Source organism: Balaenoptera physalus, assembly GCF_965194825.1.
Source record: "Balaenoptera physalus genome assembly, chromosome: 4".
Classification (NCBI taxonomy): Eukaryota; Metazoa; Chordata; class Mammalia; order Artiodactyla; family Balaenopteridae; genus Balaenoptera; species Balaenoptera physalus.
Window position 1 is genome coordinate 31,833,220 of NC_138891.1, and position 20,198 is coordinate 31,853,417.

A 20,198-nucleotide genomic window follows, 5' to 3' on the forward strand; every position below is an offset into this window, starting at 1 on the left:
GGACATGTAATTACAGTGTAAGCTCAATCCACTTAAAATTCCTCTTGTTTCTAAAGATACTATCTTGTTGGATGTAGCAAGTCCTACAAGTATACCAGTGTTTTGATCTTCTAAATTTCGACTCTGTTGGTTCAGACTGAAGTGAGAATTCTTGATTGGTTTTTTTTTTCTTAAGAATGATAATGGTGTGCCTTGGGTATGCTGGTGGAGCGGTATGTAACATATTAACTAAAAGGTATTGTCCACCAGAGGGCGCATTTTGTTTTCTAAAATGTCAAGGTGATATCCACTGAGTGAAGCAATATCTGTATATGCTGAACGAGAAGCATGTACCAGATGGACTTTTCTTCATAGAGCTTGACTATTGTAAAATCAAAATCCTGACAAACAACTACTTCTATGTTAAGTAAAACTCAAGGCTACAGTCTTTAAATTTTTGTCAATTATGTTGTAATTTTTAAGATTTAAATTTGACAATAGAAAAACCAAAGGATTGTCAACCAGATCTCTTATGATTTCTCTTTATTTAAATCTTTCAACATCAATTTGAGTGAAAAAGGAATTGTTGATCTTAGTTCCTAGCTTTATCCTAGACACCATGATTTATTGCTCCTCATCTCCTTTTTTTCTTTTTAACGATAAGATCACTAGCAAATTATTTATGTCTACAGATTAGTTTGAAGTAGTAAACTTTGGGAGAAGATATTTGTTAATTTACATTAAATGTGAAATTCTATTTGCAATCAAGTTAATGTTATTTTGATGATATAAGGAAAGATATAGTAGATGTTCAGCAAGATAAATTATATTTAGATAGGATGGCCAATACTCTAAAACCAAGAGGTGATCAATTAAGCGTTTGGAATATATTTCTACTTACCCAGTGTGATCTAGGAAACAAAAAAGAAAAAAGAGGAATGCATCTCCATCAGATAAAAATGTCTTGTTATCTGCAAAAACAGTAGTTATCCCTGGTGACAGTGGACTGGAGCCTGTGCAAAGGGACTGTCCACTTCAAGAGCATTCATGAGACATGTGTTTCTAGATGACCTTGTATTAGGTGATATATATATTCAACAGATATTACTTTTTTGGGTAAGAATTTAACAAACAACATTAATAGTAAAAACAGGAGTATTTAAGGTACAATCATAAGTCATGCTAAAAACCGTCTGATTCAGTGACCAGCCTCACGTCCTCATGTTTTGTTAAGTAACGATTTTATTGAGATATAGTTCACATACCATAAATTCATCCATTTAGTTTGTTTCAGTGGCTTTTGATGGTGTCCTTTGAAGTACAAAAGTTTTAAATTTTGATTAAATTCAGTTTGTCTGTTGTTTCTCTTACTGTTTATGCTTTTGGTAGTATCATGTCCAAAAAACCAGTGCCTCATCCAAAGTCATGAAGATTTATGCATGTTTTCTTCCAGGACTTTTATTGTCTTAGTTCTCAGATTTAGATCTTTAATTCATTTTGATTTAATTTTTATATATAGTATTGGGTAGGGACCCAATGTAATTCTTTTGCATGTGCATATCCAGTTGCCTCGCCACCACTTGTTTAAAAAACTATTTTTTTCCATTGAATTATCATGACACCCTGGTAAAAAACAAGTCAGTTGATCATAAATATGAAGGTTTATTTCTGGAATCTGTATTCTATTCTACTCCATTCATCTATATGTCTGTCTATATGCCAGCACCATTACTATTTTGATTACATGGCTATATACTAGTAAGTTTGAAACTGGAAAGTGTGGATCCTCCAATTTGTTCTCCTTTTCAAGATTATTTTGGCCTTTCTGGGTACCCTGAATTTCCATTTGAACTTTAGGATCACCTTGTCAATTTCTGCAAAAAAAAAAATCCAGCTGGGATTTTGATACAGATTGCATCGAAATTCTACATTTATGGAGTATTGTCATCCTAACAATATTGTCTTCTGATCTGTGAACATGAACCCTTTCCATTTATTTGGATCTTCTTTAATATCTTTTAACAAGGTTTGTAGCTTTTAGTATACAGGTCTTACATTTCTTTTATTAAATTTATTACTATATATTTTATTATTTTTACTATTATAAATGATATTGTGTTCCTGGTTTGCTTTTCAGATGGCTCATTGTAAGTATATAGAAATACAAATAAATAGATTTTTTATATTGATCTTGTATTCTGCAACCTTGCTGAACTTGATTATTAGTTCTAATTATTCTTAAGTGGATTTCTTAGGATTTTCTATGTGCAAGATCATACCATCTGCAAGTAGAGATAATTTTACTTCTTCCTTTCCAATTTGGATGCCTTTTCTTTTTTTCCCCCTCACTGCCCTGAAAAGAACTGCCAGTACATTTTTGTTTTTTATTTTTAAAATTTATTTTGTATTTTTACTTTTTTTAATTGAGGTATATAGTTGATTTACAATGTTATGTTAGTTTCTGGTGTACAGCAAAGTGATTCAGTTACACATAGATACATACATATGTATGTGTGTATTCTTTTCTAGATTCTTTTCCATTATAGGTTATTACAAGATATTGAATATAGTTCCCTGTGCTATACAGTAGGACCTTGTTGTTTATCTATTTTGTAGAAAGTAGTGTGTATCTGTTAATTCCAAACTCCTAATTTATCCCTCCCCCTCTTTCCCCTTTGGTAACCATGTTTGTTTTCTATGTCTATGAGTCTGTTTCTGTTTTTATTTTGTAAGTTTCATTTGTACCCTTCTTTTTAGATTCCACATATAAGTGATATCGTATGATATTTGTCTTTCTCTGTCTAACTTCACTTACTATGACAATCTCTAGGTCCATCCATTTGCTGCAAGTGGCATTATTTTGTTCTTTTTTATGGCTGAGTAATATTCCATTGTATATTATATATGTACCACATCTTCTTTATCCATTGCTCTGTTGATGGACATTTAGGTTGCTTCCATGTCTTGGCTATTGTAAATAGTGCTGCAATGAACATTGGGGTGCATGCATAAGTCTTTTCAAATTATGGTTTTCTCCGGGTATATGCTCAGGAGTGGGATTACTGGGTCATGTGGTAGTTCTATTTTTAGTTTTTTAAGGGACCTCCATACTGTTTTTCAGTTTACATACTGACTGTACCAATTTACATTCCCACCAACAGTGTAGGAGGGTTCCCTCTTTTCCACACCCTCTCCAGCATTTATTATTTGTAGACTTTTTGATGATGGCCATTCTGACCGGTATGAGATGATACCTCATTGTAGTTTTCATTTGCATTTCTCTAATAACTAGCGATGTTGAACATCTTTTCATGTGCCTTTTGGCCAGCTGTATGTGTTCTTTGGAGAAATGTCTGTTTAGGATAGGTCTTCTGCCCATTTTTTGATTGGGTTGTTGGTTTTTGATATTGAGCTGTATGAGCTGTTTGTGTATTTTGGAGATTAATCCTTTGTCAGTTGCATCATTTGCAAATATTTTCTCCCATTCTGTAGGTTGTTTTTGTGTTTTGTTTATGGTTTCCTTTGCTGTGCAAAAGCTTTTAAGTTTGATTAGGTCCCATTAGTTAAGAGGATTTCTAATTTGAGCCTTCTTTATGTGATTCACCTTATAAAAATTGAGTGATTACCAACCATATCAAATATTGTGGAAGTATGTGCACTCAGAATCATTGCAGTTTTGTGAGAGTATTTTTTCTCAGTCCTGTCTGAACAATTTTACCAATATGAGTAGATATAAGAGTTATATTCAGTATTTATAAATTGAAAAGTTGATAAATATAAAACCAGGAAGGGGAATGTTACACTAGGATGTACTCGAGAGTAACAAGTACTTTAGTTACATCGAAATGGTTCGATGCTACCATTTCCCTTCTTGGCACCTGGTATTTTCCTCTTTAAATAGTTTGAGCTTTTTTTCTTTTCCAAGTGTATTTGTTTAGCACAAATATCATAATGGAAATAATAACTTTAAGGAATAATCTGTAGTCCCACTAATCTCACCAAAATCATTTTCTTTTTGTGTTTATATTAAATTTGAAAGACAGTGTTTTGAAGAAAAGGACCATCATTTGAGTCAGCTCTAGGTTTGACTCAGATTAACAGTGGAATGTTAATTGGGCATGTTATCTTCTTTGATGCTTAAGTGTCTTCTCTGAAATGGGAATGATAATGCCTTTGTGATCTGTGATCCTCAGTTGTAACTATAAAGCTATCTGTGTATTCTGGGACTTCAGTTTAGTAATGATAGTTAACAACAGCAACAAATAACTTGGAACACCAGTTGTCTATAAACCACCTTGTGGACTTTTATACCATCTCATGAAAGATGCTGGGATTATAGGAGAAAATAGGGAGGTATAAGAAAAAGAAGAAAAAAATATAAACAGAATGCTAATGATTTTAATAAGCACATAAGTTCTGTCATAGAAGTGGTGATAATATTAGCACAATGCCAAAATTATTAGAGTGCTGGGCTGAGACTAGGGAAGCTTTGAACTTAGTTTTGGTTTAATTCATATCTTTGTGAAGATGAGCAGTGTACTAAAATGGGAAGAAGCTGGACTTTTGGGTCAGAGTTGCTGGACTTCAAATTCTGGTTCTATCACTGGGCAAGTTATTCAGCTTCTTTAGGTCTACCTATTTGTCTGTAATAGTACATATCCAGTAGACTAGTGTGAGGAAAGTGGCTATTTATTATTTCCTTCCTTCTCTTATTTTGGGTTTAATTTGCTCTTATTTTTTCCAGTTTCTTTAGATGAACATTGAGGTCATTAATTTGAAACCTTTCCTCTTTTCTAATATAGGTATTTAGATCTATACATTTTTCTCTAAATATTATTTTAGCTGTGTCCCACAAATTTTGGTGAGTAGTAACTTTATTTTCATTTGCTTCAAATGCTTAGGGCTAATGTGGCTTACTTCTGAGGCAGGAGTCTTCTGAGGACTCTATTTCATGCTAAGTGTAAAACTGTTCCCAGCCCTGTGTGAACTCCAGGGATTGTTCTGTTTGCTCCTTTCTCACGGTTCTTTCTTAGTGTTGGTAGTTCCCTCACATACGTATGCAGATTATTACTCAGCCAGCGACTTGAGTGGACGCCTCTACGTATCTCTGGAGCTCTCTTTGCAGTTCGCTCCTCCCCAGTGTTGTGTCCCACAGACTCTAGCTGCGTTGCCCTCCCCAAGTAATGAATTGTCTCCTCAACTTATTGAGACTACCAGACTCTGTTGGGTTCCCCTGCCCTGTTCTGAGGCCTGGAAGCTCTCCAGGCAGTGAGCTGAGGTTTTTATAGGGCTCGTCTCATTTGTTTCCTTTTCTCAGGAATCACTGTTTTGTGCTATTTGTTGTCCAGTGTTTGAAAGCTGATGTTTCGTATCTTTTTTTTTTTTTTTTGGTTCTCTAGTTAATTAAAGCAAGAGGTTAAAACTAGCCCTTGTTATTCCATCATGGCTGGGAAGTGGAAGTTCAGCTTAGCATCCAGTAGGTAATTGATAAAGGTTAATTATCAAATCCATTAAAACAAATCACTCAAAAATTCTCATTTGAGGAAATTATTCAGATGAGTGATTTTAGAACTACGTATCAACATTGTGTAAATATGCTTTCTTTTCTTTGTTCACTTTTAATCTCCGTGCAATTAATAAACAAGTCCCAAGTCTGGGACTTTATTTAATTAAAACTTTGACAGTTTTAGAATATTAAAATGAGTTAAATTTTGCTTCTAATGCCTGTGAGCTTTTTCAGAAATAATGTTTTAAAAATAGTTGGTCTCGGGACTTCCCTGGTGGTGCAGTGGTTAAGAATCTGCCTGCCAATGCAGGGGACACGGGTTCGAGCCCTGGTCTGGGAAGATCCCACATGCCGCGGAGCAACTAAGCCCGTGCACCACAACTACTGAGCCCGCGCTCTAGAGCCCGCGAACCACAACTACTGTAGCCCGCGAGCCACAACTATTGTAGCCCGCATGCCACAACTACTGTAGCCCGCATGCCTAGAGAAAAGCCACCGCAATGAGAAGCCCATGCATAGCAACGAAGTGTAGCCCCCGCTCACCGCAACTAGAGAAAGCCCGCGCGGAGCAACGAAGACCCAAGGCAGCCAAAAAAAAAAAAAAAAAAAAAAAAAAAAGTTGGTCTAAACTACTACATTGCGGACTTAGCACTTTTAAGTATTCTTTTAACATTTTTAGTTATTATATTTTTATGACATCTTTTAATCAGATTTTACTAAATCTAAAATCTAAGTCACTGATAAAATATATAACCAGAAAAGGTTATTGTGGAGAATTCTAGCAGAGTGTACAAAGTGAGATGTAACTTTGAGATGAAGGATATTTAGTTACTGCTCTGAATAATGCTATAGATGTGATATCTAATTTGTGAGGAGGATTTTAAAAACGTTTCCTTTTAATCCAGTTAAAGCCTTAACTTTTAATTAGTATATAACTTTCAGTGATGTACAGAAAGACATGCAAGGTTTGGCTATCAAATTGGCAGATGTCCTGAAGCTTGGAATGGTTAATATACTAATGTTTTGTCCTCGAGTCTTTTTGTTTTTTATTTTAATTAATTAATTAATTAATTTTTGGCTGTGTCGGGTCTTCGTTGCTGGGAGCGGGCTTTCTCTAGTTGCGGCGAGTGGAGGCTACTCTTTGTTGTGGTACACAGGCTTCTCATTGCGGTGGCTTCTTTTGTTGCGGAGCATGGGTTCTGTGGTGCGCGGGCTCTAGTTCTGGCGCACGGGCTTAGTTGCTCCACGGCATGTGGGATCTTCCCGGACCAGGGCTCGAATCCGTGTCCCCTGCATTGGCAGGCGGATTCTTAACCACTGAGCCACCAGGGAAGTCCCTTGTCCTCGAGTCTTAAAAGATAAGTACTGGAAAGAGGAGAAATATAGCTTAGTAGCAACATGTCAAAAATTTGTTGAAATGACTGTAATGTGTTCACTAGAAACCTAATTTAGTTTTTTTTTGGTTTTTTAAAAAATTAATTAATTTATTTATTTTTGGCTGTGTTGGGTCTTCGTTTTCTATGCGAGGGCTTCCTCTAGTTGCGGCGAACGGGGGCCACTCTTCATCGCGGTGCGCGGGCCTCTCACTGTCGCGGCGCACAGGCTCCAGACGCGCAGGCTCAGTAGTTGTGGCTCACGGGCCCAGTTGCTCCGCGTCATGTGGGATCTTCCCAGACCAGGGCTCGAACCCGTGTCCCCTGCATTGACAGGCAGATTCTCAACCACTGCGCCACCAGGGAAGCCCCTAATTTAGTTTTACAGTGCATCAATAGACATATAATATCTAGAACAGTTAAAGTGTGATAGTTCCTCTGTGTTGTTATATTGGTCAGATCACTTACAGTCGTATATTTAGTTTTTGGCACCATAGTGAAGTATAGTAAAGTTTAAGAACCAAGTCAAACATCACCTTTTCTGTTACTGCCTCACACAGAATAATTTTCTCTGTTCTGTGCATTTGTATTTCATGTTGTTTTTACTTTGTTTTCTCTTTTCTTAATTGGATCTGTTAGTTCTTTCCAGATATTAATTACTTGAGTGGGGACTCAGTTCTTATCTATCCATCCTAGTACTTAAACAGATCCCACATGAAATGAGACAAGTGTATTCAGAGCAGAATGTTAAAGGAGCTTAAAATAATGAGTAATGAATGGTAAGGATGTTTTATTGCATAAGAGGAGAGTAATCTCCAACTATTTGTGAAAAAAGAATTAAATGTGGCCTGTATGTGAAAGTTACTGGTGGATTTTAGAAGAATGATCTAACGAAGCATTAGAGAAAAGGGCAGTGGCTATTTTTTAACATCCTAGAAAGTTGTTGATATAAACAAATTAATCTGTCACACATTAGGAGAATGTTAGCTGATAAAGTCTGATTGATCAGTGTAACTCTTTTTGGTCTATGTTTGAATGTAAAAATTTTGACAGGTTCCATTGACAACTTATCATTTGAAACATTTGTACCAAATTTTGGAATCAACCTTAACTGCCTTTTAGACTAACATTTTGGTTTGTTCATTTTTGTAAATGTCCATTTCTCTTCTTGTTGCCCATTTTGTTCTTCACCTGTGTTTTTTTTTGTCTGGCAGAGGCAGTGTAGCATAGTGGTTGAGAATGTAGGGTCTGGAGTTAGACTTCCTGGGATTACATGCCTGCTATGTATAACTTTAGGCAAGTTACCTAACTCTTTTGAGATTTAGTTTCCTCCTCTTTAAAATAGGGATGATAACAATAGTAGTTACCTCATAGGATTATTGCAAAGATTAACTGAATTAGAGCATCTAAAGGGCATAGTGCCTGACACACAGTGCTAAGTGCTATGGCTCAACAAGTGTTAACTGCTTGCTGTTGCTGCAGTTATTAATTATTAATAACTTCAGGTATCCACTAACAAAACAACTTACCACTTTTCTCTCCCTGCCTTTACTTTTATATTCTTACAAAGGGAAAAAGGCACTGCTGCCTTGCTTTCAGCATTTTTGTTGACATTATCACTGCATATACTCTTCTTAAGTTTATTCATTGTATAGTTTGCCATTCAGTTCAAACTGAAGGGACGAAAGTCTAAGGCTTTTCAGCCTGAAACAGTCTTTTAAATAAAGCCAACTTTATTGAGTGATCTATCTCTTTATGACTTCATTAACTAGTGTAATTTTTCAACAAGAGTAATTTTTTCATAACGTTTACCCTGCAGTTTCGCAGTTCTAAATACTTTGGAAGCATTAAAGCAAAATTATATTCAGTATGATTTTTAAGTTTAGATTATTTGAATATTCCAGTTAAAAAGTGGTAACCCAGACCACTTTGGAAAACTGCTTGGTGGTATTTACTAAAGCTTGATACTCTATGATCCAGCTTGATATCCTATGGGTCTCCTTCTGTGTACATAAACATCGTGCATATGTTCATGAAAAGACTTGTACTGGAAAGTTTATAACAGCACTATTTGTAATAGTGCCTACTAGAAATTACCCAAATGCTCACCAACAGTAGAATAAATTTTGGTATATTCATACAATGTAATACTATAGAAAAATGAAAATGAGAGATCTGCCAAATATATCTCCACAGTATGGTTGCTGAATAGTAGGAATGATTCTCACAAATACAGTATTGAGAGAAAGAAGTCTAAAAGAGAATTTGCTGTATGTCTGGTTCTGTTTATGTCAGTTATAAAATTAGGCAAAATCTAATTTAAGCTGTTAGAAGTCCATGTAGTGACATTGCTGATAGGGTGGGGGAGTAGTGACTGGCAGGGAGGATGAAGGGAACTCCTGCAGTGCTGTTAATATTCTGTTTCCTGATACAGGTGTGTTCAGTTTGGGAAAACTCATCAAGCTGAAAAATTATATTTTGTGTACTTTGCTTCATGTATAGTCATAAAAGTTTTAAAAAAATCCCCAAATATATATACCACAAACCTACTGCATTATACATTCGGTGATATTGAGGTGCCAGTCTGCATACGCTATTTTTGTCCAGCATCCTTGTTTGGTTTTTTTTTTAGTAAGTTTGATTTGAAAATAATTGAATACAGTTGTGGAAATCTAATAGTCACAGATGAATTCTTAATTTAGATGAGCTGGTTTTTTTTCTTAATTTCCCAGTACCCCTATTTATCTGTTATGTTTATTTTATTTATTATTTTTTTAAACACTTTAATATTTTTTTATTTATTTGGCTACTCCGGGTCTTAGTTGCAGCAAGCGGGAACTTTAGTTGCAGCATGTGGGACCTAGTTCCCTGACCAGGGGTCGAACCCAGGCCCCCCTGCATTGGGAGCACAGAGCCTGAGCCACTGGACCGCCAGGGAAGTCCCCAGCATCCTTGTTTAATCATCAGAGAATTATAACAACAAAGGGCAGAAAGATGGGCATCCTTTCTGAGTCTCCTGGACATTGGTAGTTTTCTTGGGCTTCCTGCATATTGGCATAAATCGCCCCTGTCAGTAAATAGGGGTGAGGAGGCTCCTTGATCGCAGAGCAAGCATCCTTTTAATAAAAAGGATTAATAAAAATCCTTTTAAATCCTTTTTAATAAAAAGGATTGGCCCTGGAGGGTGGCATGAGGCATGTGGACCTGGCTTAAGGCAGCACCTTCTTGGTCACTCTTATTTAAGGGACCAGAGAGTTCTGCCAAATGAATTGGCAAAAACCCATTACACTACCCTGTAGACTTTGTGGATGAAACAAAGTAAATTTGCAGTTTTAAGTGACTTACATCTGGGGGAAGGCTAGGAATTAGTAGGCTGTTTTATCAAGTTATTCTTTTTAGCATAGTCCACAGGAAAGGTAATATTTAAGAATTTAAGACCTGTTTTTGGGAATTCCCTGGCGGTCCAGTGGTTAGGACTCTGCGCTTTCAACTGCCAAGGGTGCGGGTTTGATCCCTGCTCGGGGAACTGAGATCCTATAAGCTGTGCAGCGTGGCCGGGAAAAAAAAAAAAAAAAACCTGTTTTTTTTAGGCTTCAATTTCCATTAATGCAAATTGGTTTTTTTTTTTAACTTTTAGCTTATGTGTATTTAATTTTCATGAATTTTCTTATGTCTAAAAATAATACATGCTTGTCATAACAGATTCATCAATACAGAAATGATTAAAAAACAAAAAGCTTTTTCTAGTTCCACTTGTAGACCCTTTTTTGTGTCTATACATACCATAAATTTATTGATTCTAAGATGCATTTTATTCCATATTTTAACATATCTGAAATTGGGATGTGTCTTTCCCTAGCTATCCGCTAGGTGGCAGTCACGATGGAGCTGTCATCTCCTGGACGTGGGAAATTTGGTCATAGCTATTCGTATTGTCTTCATTTCAGTTGAGTTATATACCTTGTTGGTACTACATGGCTTGAGTTTAATTGCTGTTATAAGTGTCTTGAAAAGAACTGCACTATGTGACTTGGCTTTAAGGCAAAAAGTTAGTTTGTGTGCAGAAAGGCACAGAAAAGGCAGCAGGGAGTAAATCTAATATGAGTGAAGCAAATATTCAGTATTGGAAGGATAACCATAGTTCTATTTCCTTGCAAAGTAAAAACCAAGCACTTTATGGAATCAAGAATGGGAGCTATTCTTTGAGTAAGTGAAGGTATGCTGCATTTTATTCCTGAAACATGTGCAAAAGCATTCCCTATCACAAGCCAAGCAGTGCAACTTGCCAAAATTGCCAAATCCTGTGGAATAGACGGTTGGTGTGACCAATTCATGTGCCATACAGGACTATTGTTGGGCACTGGGTCATAACTTTAATTGCTCACTCCTCCTTATAAATGAATTTAATGATTTTGATCATCTTTTTATGTGTTTATTCAGTGTTTTACACCTATTGAGATAGTCATTTGGTTTTTCTGTTTTAAACTATTAATACATTTTCAGATGTCAAACTATCCTATATTTCTGGGAAAGCAGCTTGCTATTTCATTTTAAATTAGTAGTTATCTTGTGGATGTCTTTTCAATTTAGTATGTAAGGATTTATCTTATTATTTTTAGTGATTCTATTATTTTTCTATTGTATGAATATACTATAATTTTTTAAATAGCTGTCTTATTGATGTGCATGATTTCCAGTTTTTGCTATTAAAAATGATGTAGCAGGGGACATCTTTCTACATATACCTTTATATACCCAGGCTAGTGTTTCTATATAATAAATTCCTAGAAATGCTGTGCATTTTCATTATTTGAGGAAAGAAATTTAAAAGTTAATTTTTAAGAAGTGTTTGCTTGGTTTAGAAATGTCATTCATTGTTGGAAAATATACCAGCATGCTAACAGTGGTTGTCTCTGGGGTGATGGGCTTATGTGTGATTTTTTTTTTTTAACTTTAATAGTAAAAATGGAACTTACTTAAAAAAAAAAAGCAAAATGCTTAGGAAGCCAAATACTGCTTTAGAAGTTCTGGGATTGTGAGCAATTGGAGGGTAGGAACTGTTGTAGTTGCCAGATAATTCATCTAGCATAATGCAAAACACATGGAACAGGTTCAAAAGGTGTTTATAGAAGTAAGTTGAATTCATTTTTTTGAGTTTAACAGAGAGAAAACTTATTGCTCATTCTTTTTTTAGGGCTTTTTGATTAACTCAAAACCAGAGAATGCCTGTGAACCCATAGTGCCTCCGCCACTAAGAGACAATTCATCTGGCACTTTCATCGTGTTAATTAGAAGACTTGATTGTAATTTTGATGAAAAGGTAATGTTTCTTTTTTCATTTTTCTGTTACTGTTTGTTTTGTTAGCTAGTTTAAATACTCCCTTGTTTCAGAAGGCCTTTAAGAAAGTTTACACAATTCATTCAGATTAAAAAAAAATAAACAGTAAGGACAAAAAGAAAATGAGGAGATGGTGAAGGCAAGAAAGGCAGCAGTGAGTTTACTTAATTCTTATTCATTTGCTATAAAATTTACTCTAAGCTTTTAGCTGCCAGTACAAAGAGGAAGACACCATCAGTTTTATGATTCGCAGTTTTAGTAAGACTGAAAATAAATAAATTGACTAGGACATGAATAATTACTATTGATTCTAAGAATTTTCACGTGGTGGTTGGGCATCTTGAACTGTGGTTTAATAGTGGTCTTGCTTGATCTAACCTAGGAATGGAAATGTTAATCTATAGTTTCATGCCTTCACCCTTCCAGTATAACTACTACATCTGTATCTGTATCTTTGTTGATATTGGGATTTCTCTCTTGTTATAAGCTGACTCTGTCACTTGTATAAAGTTTGTCTCCATGGAGTGGGTTAAGCTGGCATTTCAGATAGTAGAACAAAGTTTGCCATAGAACTTCCCTCACTATCATGAGTGCTGCTCTAAAGGTATGGGGTTTTTTTTTTGTTGTTACTTTTAGTACTGTCTTTACAATTCTGTTTTCGGATTGGCCTTGTTAAGAGAGCCAGATTGAGGCCTGTTACTTTTACCTGACTATCTCAAACCTGACTGTCTCTCATGTATCTTAGAGAACAGATGTGGGATATTATTTCATGTACCTTCCATGCTTGATCTTAGATGATTTGTCTGTTAAGTAGGAAAGGCTGCCCTGACTCCTGCTGTGCCTGAAGTTTTGTCTCTGCTCCTTTCATTTCATGAAAGAAATGACACCTCCATAATAAACTTATTAAATGAATAAAGTAATAACTGTGAACGGGTTTGAAAATGTAGAGCACTTTGTAAATAATAAGTATTGTTACTATTGTATATTAATTCCAAATTTAAACTCTCAATTGCCTTTAAATGGGAAAATAGAGCTTGAAGTCAAATGTATTAGATTTCCTTCTCTTCAGGGTTGTTATGTCTTTTGAATTTAAACCATTTTAAGATTTGATCCAGAGCTAAACTATGATAATTACAGGTTGTTCCAACAAAAATGAAATATTATTGTAATATTTCATTAATTTCATGCCACTGAGAAACTAAAAGTAAGCTAATTCTGCTGATTTCAAGGTTTATTGCATCATTAGGGTATGTAATTTTTGTCTCAGTCCAGTCTTCGGTAACTAGAAACTAGAATATATCTCTTTTTTTTTGTAATAACTTTCTTCTTTTAGGTGGGGAAGGGAGGTGGTTCACTGTAAAATTTAGGGAAATACTGTCATTGAATATTTATTTTTGCGGGTGAAAACCCGACCCAGGAATGAAGAGGAGGGTTTGTTTGTCCTCTTATCCCTTTAGTGGATCCTCATCGTGAGTCTGAGTACTTCTAATGGAATTTCCTGATTTAGCTATTACTCCAGCTCATCTCTTTCCACTTCCTGCCTTGAATTTTATGCTGTAGCCGTAGCACCTACTGAAATCTCTCAACTTGCTGTGTCTTTGTGCCTTTACACACATTATTTTCTCTGTCCAAGACCTCTGTCCAAGATGACCTTTATCACCTATATTTCTGACTGTTTCATCATTTAAGTGCTAGCTGAGAAAGTTACCTCTTCTGGAAGACTTAACTTTTCTTTCTACCCTCTCTCTGGCAGAATGAATGATTCCAGTTCAATGTGCCACCCTCCACTTTGTAAATACCTCCTTTATATCTCTTTATCACAGTATTATTTTTTATTATATATATTTCACTTATATGCAAGCTTATCGTGTTTAGAGTTCATGTTTGAATTATATTTAAATATCTAATTTGTATCATAGTGCATAGTAGGAGAGCAATAAAGGTTTGTTAAATCAAACTATGTAGTGTAGTAAGCCTTCTACTTACATGTATATTGCATTCTTTAAAAGTATGTACATGTAAAAAATATGTAAAAATGTTTAGATTGAGGATTCTCATCTTAGAAGGGAAAATGTTAAAATTTTTCTTATTATAACTCACCATGTAGACGTAGTCTTAATGGATAAAGTTCTATTCTGTACATATTCTTTAACTTTGTTATTTTTCCTTCACAAATATACAACACGGTCTGTTATAGCCATTTAAGGCTAAAGATTTCGTACTCATGTTGTTCCTAATGATTTCTGTCTTTGTCTCAGTTATATTACGTTTACGAGACATTAATTTACAAGGGAGACATATTGGTTTTAATCAAGGTCTGGAAACAGGCTGCATACATTTGAATCCCATCTTTATCATTTATTAGCAGTGTGATCTTAGGCAAGTTGTTCTATCTCTGTGTGCCTCAATTTCTTTATCCGTAAAATAGAATTTTAAATGTTCCCTACATCAGAGGATTGTTATGAGGATCAAATGAAATAATCACTGTTAAATGCTTATCAAACAATGCCTTGCACACAGTAAGTAGGCAGTAGGTATTAGCCATTAATGTTTTATTGATTTTTTTCATTACTGGTGTAAAATAGAATAAGGGTAAAGATGGCAAAGATGCTGACTGTATTAGGCTGAGAAGTCCCATAATCTACTGTCTGCAAGCTGGAGAATCAGGAAAGCCAGTGGTATAATTCAGTTAGAGTCTGAAGGCCTGAGAACCGGGGTATCTGATGGTGTTAAGTCCTGGAGTCCTGAGGCCCAAGAACCAAGAGCTCTGATGTCCAAGGGCGCGGGAGAAGGTGGATGTCAAGAAGAGAGAGAGGGAATTTGCCCTCCCTTCACGTTTTGTTCTGTTTGGAACCTCAAGGAATTTGATGATGCCCACTTACGTTGGTGAGGGTGGATCTTCTTTACTCAGTCTACTGAATGAAATGCCAGTCCCTTCCAAAAACCCCCTCACAGACCACCCCCAAATAATATTTTACCAGCTATCTGGACATCTCTTAGCCCAGTCAAATTGAGACATAAATTTAGTTCTAACCTTTCAGAAACTAAATCATTGGCTGATAAGTCACCCTGTGATATAGTAACTCATGTCAGTTGAGGTGTAAAATTTTTAATTTAGCTTATAAAGGACAGTTTAATCATGCCAGTGTGTAATGTATAAAAAATAAGTTTCATAAATATACAAGGATAAGAATTATGGATCACCTATCAAGGTAGGGTGAATGGATAAGGATAAATTCATCATGATTACTGGAGAAACATCTGGAGTCTCATCCCAAAGAAGATTTCCTTTCTAAGGGTGGTCATTGGTGGATTGGCTCTTAGCTTTATTAGCTATACTCTTCAGATCAGAAATCTATGACTGTATTTTTTGGGCTTCTAAATTGATGATTAAGTTTTGTATTAAGTATGTTACAGAACCTAATTGTTTACAATTTATGTATGGTACTTCTCTTCTGAATTGCAAATAAATAGCTCTTTGCAGATAATCAATAGTGATTCATTCATGTATTTAGCCACAATTTTATGTGAATACACTGACTTAAGAAAACAGCTCATTTTCTTATTCCTGATGTAGCATCCTGGGACTCAGTACTGAGAAAAGCTTAATTCAGCACCATACTGTGTGCTACAGTTGAGAGTAGTTGCAAGGTTGTTTTTTTGTCATGCCTGCTATCCAAAGTGATACCCAGATTATCTCAGACAAATGAGAATTGGCTCTATTTTACAGAGCTTTCCTTGGAGAAGGGAACTCTTTCCGTTGTAGATAGCAGAAGAGAAAAGAAGTAAGAAATAAAATTGTATCAAGAGGGCTTCCCTGGTGGCGCAGTGGTTGAGAATCTGCCTGCTAATGCAGGGGACACGGGTTTGCGCCCTGGTCTGGGAAGATCCCATATGCCGCGGAGCGACTAGGCCCGTGAGCCACAACTGCTGAGCCTGCGCGTCTGGAGCCTGTGCTCCGCAACAAGAGAGGCCGCGATGGTGAGAGGCCCGCGCATCGCGATGAAGAGTGGCCCCCGCTTGCCACAACTGGAGAAAGCCCTCGCACAGAAACGAAGACCCAACACAGCCAAAAATAAATAAATAAATTAATTAATTAAAAAAAAAAACAAAAAACAGATGGTGCTTTAAAAAAAAAAAATTGTATCAAGATATTTCAAATGATTAATGGTGATGGACATTTCAGGGTTTACTTTTCATAATTCTTTTGATTTTTTTGAAGACGAATATTATGCTGTAGTTAAAGAAACCTAGACTTCTCTTATTCTTTCTTAGAAGTAAATGATGAAGTGAAAGTAGTGTGTTACAATAAAGGAAATGGCGGATTTTCTATATACAAACTATCCCAAGTGGTTTGTGACTCAAGGTAGCCAATAATACAGCTGAAATGCAATTAACAGTTTTTGGAGCATAGGAAATTGAATCATTTGTAACATTTTAAGATAGAGTACTGTTTAATTTTTTTATCTTTTGTCAGGAGAAGCACGTTTGAGCCTTTTAATCTGTCTTGCCTTGGAGAGATACAGCAAAACTCATACTCAGAGTCAGTATTTGGATATGTGGAATGTCCAGAAGGCCAGTAAGAACTGTTGATTACATGCCAGCTGCTTAATCTGAAAACAGTTACTTTTACTCACACTGACAAAAGCTGTATCTTCTGAAAAATACAGCTCTTTAGAGCAGGGGTTCCCAACCCCTGGGCCGTGGACAGGGTCCGAGGCCTGTTAGGAACTGGGCCGCACAGCAAGAGGTGATCAGAGGGCGAGGGAGTGAAGCTTCATCTGCCGCTCGCTCCCCATCGCTCGCATTACCACCTGAATCATCGCTGGCATTACCTCCTGAGCCCCCTCCACCCCTCCTTTCCCCAGCCATGGAAAAATTGTCTTCCACGAAACTGGTCCCTGGTGCCAAAAAGGTTGGGGACCTCTGGCTTTAGAGGAAAAGCAAAACAATGTCATCTTGTTTATCTTTGTACAGTTGTTCTTCACTGTGACAAAATATAATTGTTTGGAAATGTTAGTTTTTGGTGAGTATTTGAAATTAAGAAAACATTGCTGGCTCTTTGGTAAATAAGTCAAGGCTTCATTAAATCTTTTAGTTAGAAAAATGACTTCGTAGCATTCTGAGGCAGAGAGTTCTCAGAAGACTTGAATTGGCATCCCAGTGGGAAATAAAATTTTTAAAAATTTTGTAAAAATACCTGGTTATTTCAAGAACATTAAAATAATCACTTAAAATAGAACTTTTCTAAACTATACAGAGTTCTGTGTTTATAGCGAAATAAACATTAGTTATCAGAAATCTGTCATTGCAGTCCTAGATATTTCTACCTTATGGTTTTAATGCTAAGTCAACAACTTCTTCAAATAGTCAATTTACCTTATTTTAACTGAACTCAAGGGAAGCTTGGTAAACAGAAATGGTGCAATGCATGTACTTCTTTTGAGTTTTATTACCACTTTATGCTCTAGTGATTTTTTTTTGAAGGGCATGATAGTTTATTTTTAAAAATTGTACCACACTGATCGTAATGACCAGCATACACATTATGATAGTTTTTCTCTTGGGTATTAATACTGCAGTATTTTTGTATACTGAAATGTTTCAATAGGACCAAGAACGTTAGAGATATAAAATGAACACTAATAATGCTGGTGTCCTACACCACAGAATTAATTTAAACCCCTTATGAATCAGTGGCATTATAATGTTATATAGTTATGAAGAATGAAAGTTCTCTTCTAAATAGGCAACATGAACTTATACTTCCTTTTTCTTTAATCTTTAGTTTTTATAATTTAAGCTACGTCCACCCTGGCCAAAGCACAATCATACAAGACACCTCAGGTAATTTCCATGCTACCATTGCACAAGTTTAGTGATTTTTGCTTAAACAAACAAAAAAAAATCAAACCACTGTCAAAAAAGGAGGCAAATAAAACTGATTTTCCAATCATTTGAAAAGCATAGTGCATATTTGTCCAACACAGACTCAAACTTAAATTAAATGCTATCATTATAATCTCCAAACTTCTGCAATAAAATTAACATTTATATATATATATATGTATATGGGTTTTATTTATAGAACTGTATTTTGCAATCAACAAGTGAAAGTTATTTTTTAAAGAGTGATATATTTGGTTACAGTTCCACATGTTGGTAGTAGAGACAAAGCCACATGATGTTAAATCTGGCTCTAAGTTACCTAAGGTATAAAATTTTGATCAAAATTATGATACTTTGATCTTAAAAATTCAACCCATGTGAGATTACTTTTTAGAGTAAATGTGCTGTTGAGTAATCATTTCAATAATCTCTTTGTATAACTATCTGCAAATTGACCCTTTTCTTTAATCAATGTGACTCACTAACATTTCAAACTGACCTCTTTACTTCTATGTTACCATTTTCTAGTGATTATTTTTGAAAAATATAGCTGCAGGAGGCTGAAAGGACTTAGATATTGTTCCCTCTGCATTTTTGGGTGGGGGGGCTTAGATGGAGTTACATTTGGATTAAAGATGATAAGGAATATGTTGGTACTCATTTTCTGTTGGAATGTGACTTTTACAAAACTTAGCTGGGGTACAAACCCCTACTTGACCTGACTTCTGTCTCTGTCTAAAGTCACATCTGTACTTTGCCTGCCCCCTTACCTTAATCGTCAAGACTTTACAAATCCCCATATGTGCTGAGCAGTCTCTCCCCATCTGTCTTGGTTTCTACCATGTCCTTCATCTGGAATATCTTCCCTCTGCTTGTCTGTCTGGGAAATCTGACTTTGTTTTAGGTCTAAGATGAAGTTTCATCTCCTATCTGAAACCTTCCCTGATTTTCTTCAAGGCAGAATAGATCACTTCTTCTTTTATATATTACTTATTTAATCCCATGTCAGTCTCTGTGAGGGAAAAGATAGTGTTTTAGATTCTACAACTCAAATGCTTAATACATTGTATGGCCCTTGGTAGATGATTAATAAATATTTGCTGAATGAACTAATTTAGAAAATCCTAAGGGCTTACAATTAAATTTAACTGGATTAGGGAATAAACAGTATTATTGGAACCTTTTATTGGCTTCACGTTCATTTCACTTAATGCTCTTGGAAGTATTTCTTTTTTTTAATTAATTAATTTATTTTTGGCTGCGTTGGGTCTTTGTTGTTGCACACTGGCTTTCTCTAGTTGCGGTGGGCGGGGGCTACTCTTCATTGCGGTGCGCGGGCTTCTCTTGTTGCGGAGCATGGGCTCTAGGTGCGCCGGCTTCAGTAGTTGTGGCACGCGGGCTCAATAGTTGTGGCTCACGGGCTCTAGAGCGCAGGCTCAGTAGTTGTGGCACACAGGCTTAGTTGCTCCGTGGCATGTGGGATCTTCCCCGACCAGGGCTCGAACCCGTGTCCCCTGCATTGGCAGGCGGATTCTTAAGCACCGCGCCACCAGGGAAGTCCCTGGAAGTATTTCTAAATATAGATATTCATTTATCCCACAAACATTTTTCTCTAGGTCCCAATTTTTATGAGAATTAAAAAGTTAACATAAACATTTTTTGGATTATTTGTGTGACTTTATTATCATAATAACAAGGAATAAAATCTTTGGAGTGAAATTTTATCATCCTACAAAATAGGCATCCAGCTTTTCTTTCTAGGCTTATCTTTCATTATTCTGTCTCAGGCCTCCAGGCTGATACATTACATGGTATTCTCAGAATTGCACTTTTACTTCAGTGATATTAAGCAAGTAGATGTGAGCTTGAGTAGAAATTAAACTCTCAAATATCTCAAAGTCATCTAATATCATTGTTTAAATTTTCTTACTCTTCTCTATATTTCTACAAAGTAACTTATAGCATTTGTTACTAATCTACTTCAGAATCCTGTATCAAAGTTTTCACTAATTAAATGACACTCGGTGGATGGAAACATTTCTACCCGTATATGCTTCAAACAGCTTTCTGCTACTAGTTCTTTAATTTATTCATTTATTCCTTTCTTCCACCC

General features: G+C 35.9%; 1 protein-coding gene across 6 annotated transcripts in view; it reads left to right on the plus strand.

The window, feature by feature from the left end:
• The window catches only part of RNF13 (ring finger protein 13), a 217,034-nt gene that overhangs the window by 125,985 nt on the left and 70,851 nt on the right, over nt 1-20,198 (plus strand). For 4 of the 6 annotated variants that reach the window (XM_082459618.1, XM_082459617.1, XM_082459619.1 and 1 more), the window contains one exon: nt 12,053-12,178. The exons of the other annotated variants lie outside the window; for them this stretch is intronic. In XM_082459618.1, coding sequence (XP_082315744.1) covers nt 12,053-12,178 — 126 coding nt within the window. The remainder of the gene's footprint in view (nt 1-12,052; nt 12,179-20,198) is intronic. 6 annotated transcript variants of the gene reach the window in all.